Source organism: Arachis ipaensis, chromosome B04 (genome assembly GCF_000816755.2).
Source record: "Arachis ipaensis cultivar K30076 chromosome B04, Araip1.1, whole genome shotgun sequence".
Classification (NCBI taxonomy): Eukaryota; Viridiplantae; Streptophyta; class Magnoliopsida; order Fabales; family Fabaceae; genus Arachis; species Arachis ipaensis.
In genome coordinates, this window is record NC_029788.2 from 130,804,337 (window position 1) to 130,810,702 (window position 6,366).

At 30.9% G+C, this 6,366-nt stretch overlaps 1 protein-coding gene across 1 annotated transcript; it reads left to right on the forward strand.

Moving 5' to 3' along the window:
- LOC107635545 (allene oxide cyclase, chloroplastic) lies at nt 1,158–2,377 on the forward strand. The gene is made up of 3 exons (XM_016339041.2): nt 1,158–1,516; nt 1,602–1,723; nt 1,817–2,377. Exons 1-3 carry the CDS (start codon nt 1,267–1,269, stop codon nt 2,216–2,218), a joined length of 774 nt encoding a protein of 257 aa, XP_016194527.1. The 5' UTR covers nt 1,158–1,266; the 3' UTR covers nt 2,219–2,377.

Sequence of the window (6,366 nt, forward strand, 5' to 3'; positions counted from 1 at the left end):
CCATTTCTGTAAATAATTTAAAGCCTAAAGAATTTGAACTAACTGATGTTTCAACTTTCAAGCCTAGCATAGGTGTGCCTTACATTAGTTGGCTAATCATATTTTGATGTTGACATGGAGCTTTATGGGTTTATGTTTTTTATATTTTCAAAAGCACCACACCAAACACCTCTAACATTGGAATAAAAATAAATTGTTATTAATTAATTATATATTAACAAAGAAAATAAATTTGGTTGCTAACAATACTGAAGTCAAAATGATATTTGTTATAAGAGTATATGCATAGTGTTTTTTTTTTTTTTCTCAAAGAAAGCATGTTCATTAATAAACAAAGATGAAACTAGACTACTATGAAAAGGTGCAGACAACCTGTATATAAAATAAACCAATAGCTAGTATATAAATTCTTTAAAGCATGAACACAAGCACATTACACTATAAAATTTCAAATTCAACCATTGTTAGTGGACAATTTTGATTCTCTCTTCATTTCTCTTTGTGATCATTCATATATGTATCTTGTGTTATAATGCAGCACTTGCTTACAAAGTTGCCCACACTAAAATCTTCCACTATTGAGCAACAATAATGAATTGATGACTTAAAACCTATAAAAATGCACTCAACAATAAGAAAGAACAGTAATGACATTTAATATCAATAACACAAAATAATGCAGTACATGATTTAATGGATGAGCTTAATTAATTGAAGTTAAAACAACTTCAATCTTTTAATACTATTGTTTGTGCAGATGTGTATGCATTACAGCATTAGTCAATTGTTTGAATAAAAAAGGATCAAAAGCTCGTGGGCTTAAAATAAATGAATAAATAACACCTGAATTGGAATCTAGTGTGATAATTGTTAGTATTTTGTTTCCTCCCTCATCACCAAAACAAAAAGTAGCAAACTCCCAACAAAAGAAAATGAGGCACTATTTATTGTACCGTCCACTTTTGCCTCTAGCCATCATTGACTATTTGACCCTCATCAAAATAATGGTTCTTTTACATTCCACAATTTCCATCACATGGTTCATATTCCTACCACCGTCCACCTATTTAGCCGGTAAGCCAATACAAGTTCACACACTACATTCAAATTTCATTGTCCTAACTTCTTATGCTATTATTCCCTATATATAAAACCACCATTTGCCAACCCTTTTTCATCACATTAAGTCACCAACTTTTGTGTTATACCAATACCAATATCTCTATATATTTAAGTTTCATAAGATTATTAGCAATATCATTGATCATGGCCTCATCAAGCTATGCTTTGAGAACAATCCCTGCTTCTTCTATTAGGCCTGCTAACACATCATCAAGATCAATTTTCACAGCCCCACCTACCAAATCATCACTCTTACCATTCACTTCATCATCAAACACATCAATCACTAGAAGCCTCAAGCTTAACTCCACTTTGCCACACTCTTCCTACTTCACTTCAGTTCCTAAGAAATCATTCTCTTGCAAGAGCCAGGCTGAGTCATCTGAAGCTGCAGGTACATACATAGATCTTGTTTTTAATTTCATTTGTTTTATTTATGTCATATGATGTTTATGTTTATTGTGCACAATGTTATGTAGAGAGGGTTCAAGAACTGAGTGTTTATGAGATCAATGAACGTGACCGTGGAAGCCCCATTTACCTTAGATTGAGCCAGAAAACTGTGAATTCCCTTGGTGATCTTGTACCCTTCACTAACAAGGTAATTTATTTTTTATGATTGAATTATGTTAGTGATCAAACATCATCATATGATTATTCATATTACAATCTTTTCAATTATATTATTATGCAGTTGTATACTGGAGACCTTCAAAAGCGCATAGGCATAACAGCAGGTATCTGCATTTTGATCCAAAACAAAGCAGAGAAAGGTGGTGATCGTTATGAAGCAATATACAGTTTCTACTTTGGTGACTATGGCCACATTGCTGTTCAGGGTCCATACTTGACCTATGAAGACACATACCTTGCTGTCACAGGTGGTTCTGGAATCTTTGAAGGTGTTTCAGGGCAAGTCAAGCTTCATCAAATTATGTACCCTTTTAAGATCTTGTACACTTTCTATCTTAAGGGTATTAAGGATTTGCCAAAGGAGCTTATTGTTGAAACTGTTGAGCCTAACCCTTCTGTTCAGGCCTCTGATGCTGCTAAGAATCTTGAGTCACATGCTACAGTTCCTGGTTTTACTGACTGATTACAGTTATTGAATAATAAGTGAGGCGGCTATGATTTTTTTTTTTTTTTTTTGGTAGATTTAATAATGATTTTAGTATGTAGTTGGTGGATGGTGGTTATGATGAAAAGCTTGATCATTTGGAACTCTTTTTGATAAGAAATTGATCAGAAATGCTTTTGTTTTTAGTTAATATTTTGTTGAGGGAATTTTATATTGAAAGTTCTTCCATGTGATGTTGATAATTGTTATGTGACACTGTTGAGTTTATCTTTTGTTTATTATCATAAAGCTATGAAGAGTTGACCACAAATAAGGTTTACTTTTATGTAATTGTTAAATCATGGGTAGCTTAAAGGCTTATTTGGATGTTGACACAAATAAATAAATAAAATTAGATTATTTGGATGGAATTATAGTGATGACATTCTTAGTGGACTAGTAACTGGGTTGTGCATGCTGATGGATAAAACAACCTGTGACATGAAAATTTCCAATAATAGTCATGATATCAGGTTTCTTTTTTATGTCACATTTTGTAAAGATGTCCAGTTAGGACTTATATGGGAAATGAGACCAAACCCATTTAAGAAATTGATGCTACATTGGAAATGCACATATTTTCACATGTGAAAAAACAGATAGGCTTTAGACCAAAAAAGGGGGGGAAAGAGCTGGGCCAATATAATTCTATCTTGGGACCAAAAATTAAAAATATCAAGCTTCTGTTTATCACTTTATCTTGATAAATTATGCCTGCTGATATTTATTTTGCAATTTGCATTATTATTATCATGCATCATAAGCTGCAGTGTGCTCAACTGCTCATATGCTAGAATAACATGTTTAAGATAGAATTCATTCACTAAAAAATGCATTCTTTTATCTGAAATTTCACCCTATTGTTGGGTAAAGCAAGAGCATTTTCTCTCCTACAAAAAAATGCACCCTTCTTCCGAGATATATAGATGTCAAATATGTCAACTAACATGAATAGTAGAATATTTTAAAATTTGGTAAAATTTTTTAAGGGAGTATAGCACATGATTCCAGTACACAGGATCAGTACAATCTGTAATGTTTTCTTTCTTTTATAGGGTAGATCAAACAAAATGGTTGTACCAATCAAACATAGTAAGTGTACTGCATCTGATCTGAGACCATTCACAACAGTCAAAAACCAACATTTGATGAATCATTAATTAATAATAGTCTGTTCTATAATAAATGACAGTGATGTGTGTATTATTGTCTCATCAACTCATGGCATGGACCATTCTTTTCAGCACTGCACACTGAATCTGAAACCCCTTGTTGGCTTGACCATGTTGTCATGGGAATCAATGACACTAGTGAGGACTGAGGAGTAGTAACACCAACAACAATAATAGGCTGCTTTATGGTAAGCTTTTTTGTTCCTCTGTGTTCTGATCTGATGTATAACTCTTGAGCTTATTGTTGCCATTGATTCTCAATTCTCATCACAACATGGTCCAATCCATAAGGGAAAGATATATAATACTTTGTCATAAGTGCATGATCTACCTGATTTTGTCACCAACCCAACAATAGAATAAAAAAAAAAGCAAATGCAGCATTAAATGGTAACCTTTTTCTTTGTGCTAGTTGACTTTTGAAAGCAAATTATAGTCATTCCTCAATTTGTGTTGTTTTTCTATGCTAGGGAGATTAAAACAGGAATTGTAGTTTGTTTTTGCTGATGTAATGTTCTAGTGAATGTTCCTCTAACATTAAACTTAGCCTGTACAAAAATAGAGTTCACATTCCTCAGTTGCTTTTGAATTGGAATTGATGATTACCTGCAACATTTGAGTGCTTAATCAATTCAATGTCTTCATTTGTTTTTGGTCATACATTTCACATACAATGAATGTCAATGTCAATTCTAAGCATAAAGAATATTATGATAAAATTTCTTAACCACAGATCTCCATTGGTATATGGAAACATATATATAGTTACATACTTCTAGTTATAGCCAATGTCCAATTATTACTTCTCAATGGAGCATTTGAGTTCACTTCTTTTCTTATTTAGAAGCTGCTTTATAACTTGGAAAGCATTTAATTTCATTTCTTCTCTTAATACAAATTAAGGATCTTTGAACACCTTTTTAGTGAGTTTCTTTCTCTACAATGAATACTTTTTCTGCATCATCTAAGTTAAATCTTCTCTGTATTTCAGTTATTCAAATTCTTTTCTATAAGTAGCTTCAAATTCAAATTCAACTTTTATTCATGTTGGTCTTATTTTGAAGTTCAAGTTATTGCTTCTGCCTTGGCCCTGCTAATTGCAAATATGAAGATTATTTTGGTATATATGTATGAGGCTACTTGGGATATGTAAAGTCTCTTGAATGTGTATAGAATGCAGAATCTGATGATTATGTCTAGAGACCCTCTCTTCTTCTTTTAATTATTGTGGCAGGTGAATCTTGATTGATAGAAAAGACACAAAGGTGAACTGTGTTCAAAATAAAGTCTTATAAATTGCAATTGGATCCTTCTATTTTTTTTTCTCTGCATTAACTTGCAAAAGGAATTATATTTTGTTGAGTAATAAGGTACCTATACTATAAGTAACATTATGTGAATGCTATAATTAAGTTAAATAGTAGTATTTGGTATAATCACTGCTGATTATGATTCTGCCTAGGATGCTGTTACTTTTCAATTCTGTTGACTTGACAAATGATGACAATTATTGTCAATGGAGAATCTATGTTTGCATGCCTCTCCTTTGAAAAGATGCATCATTTCAATAATTCTATGACCAACACAAAAAGTTCACTTCATTTTCCTCATTCTAGTTCTGTTGGCTACATATTTTGTTCATGCTCCTTTTCAGAGCTAACATAGTTAATGTGTTAAGGGTATGCAATAATTTGTTCCATTGAACTATAGAGGGGTAAGAACTAAGAAGCATAATTTGGTTCATTTTGGCACCTAATTAATTTGTTATTTTTATTAGTAATTAAGTTACAGGTATTTTTTTTTTAAATTGATATAAGGATGCAAAATGAGAATATTAGTAACCCAAATTATGAGTAGAATTGGTGAATTTCTTTGGTGAATAATAGAATCAAGTAAAAAAATAGGATTATGCTACGTATACATCAAAATCAGCCACAAGTATAAAATACATGCTAGAATATAAATATATATTGAAAATAAATTAAACCACACATATATTTATATACAAATATATTAGTGGCTGATTTTAGTGTACAAATAGCATTTCTGAAAAAGAATAAAGACTCTTCCTAAATTTATAGAGAAGATGCATATTAAAAAGTACAATACACTTATTCATAGAATAAATCTACCGAATTTAAATATTATCGATTTTGGTATCCAAATGATTTTTATTTCTTACCGCAGCAAGCATGTACTAAGTCTTAAAAGTAACGGAAGACAGTGAACAATGTTCATGAATGGTTACATTGTGGCTGAAATTGGAGTAATGGATGTTCTTTCCCAAAAGAGTCCTTAATATAATTAGCAATGGATAGGAGGAAACCTTTATTGCAGTGGCAAGTGTTTAGGCATACAAAGACATGACAATTCAAAGTGGGGGACACAAGTGTTTTTCTTTTTCTTTTTATTTATTTATTTTTTTTAAGTTAAAAATGATACTCGAATCTAAAATTTCTGGATAAAAAATGAAAACTATACTATTTGAGTTATAGTTCGTTGACTTTTTTTTTTTCTTTTTTTCTTTCAACAAGTCTTTGCTATTAGTATTTTGATTTTATTATCAAAAAGCTAACTAATTTAATTCAAAAAATCTCTATAGCTAACTTTTTATTTTGATTGCTAAATTAGTCGCGAATTTCTTATTTAACTACGGATTTAGTAACTCCAAACTCCCAAAGTATGGTTTTAGTATTGGTTGCTAATTCCAATCTAACTAACTACTATTGTTTTTGTCATAAATTCAAACGGTTGTAAAAATTAATTACTGTTTGAAAACTTTTTTTGTAGTGATATTTCTTTAAATAAAGTTTAGAATAAAAAATATTAAAATTACTACTACAAAAGAGATAAATTTACATATTATCTGATCAATTTGAGTTGATCGATTAGTTAGTTTAATTGTCTGTTCAAATAAGTGTTAAAAAGTTAAATTCTATTTTATATATACAATAA

Excerpts from the sequence above, each read along its gene's own strand:
- LOC107635545 (XM_016339041.2), top strand. The coding sequence starts at position 1,267 with ATGGCCTCATCAAGCTATGCTTTGAGAACAATCCCTGCTTCTTCTATT. Across the intron at positions 1,517-1,601 it reads TGAGTCATCTGAAGCTGCAG|AGAGGGTTCAAGAACTGAGT; the intron begins GTACATACATAG and ends AATGTTATGTAG. Across the intron at positions 1,724-1,816 it reads TTGTACCCTTCACTAACAAG|TTGTATACTGGAGACCTTCA; the intron begins GTAATTTATTTT and ends ATTATTATGCAG.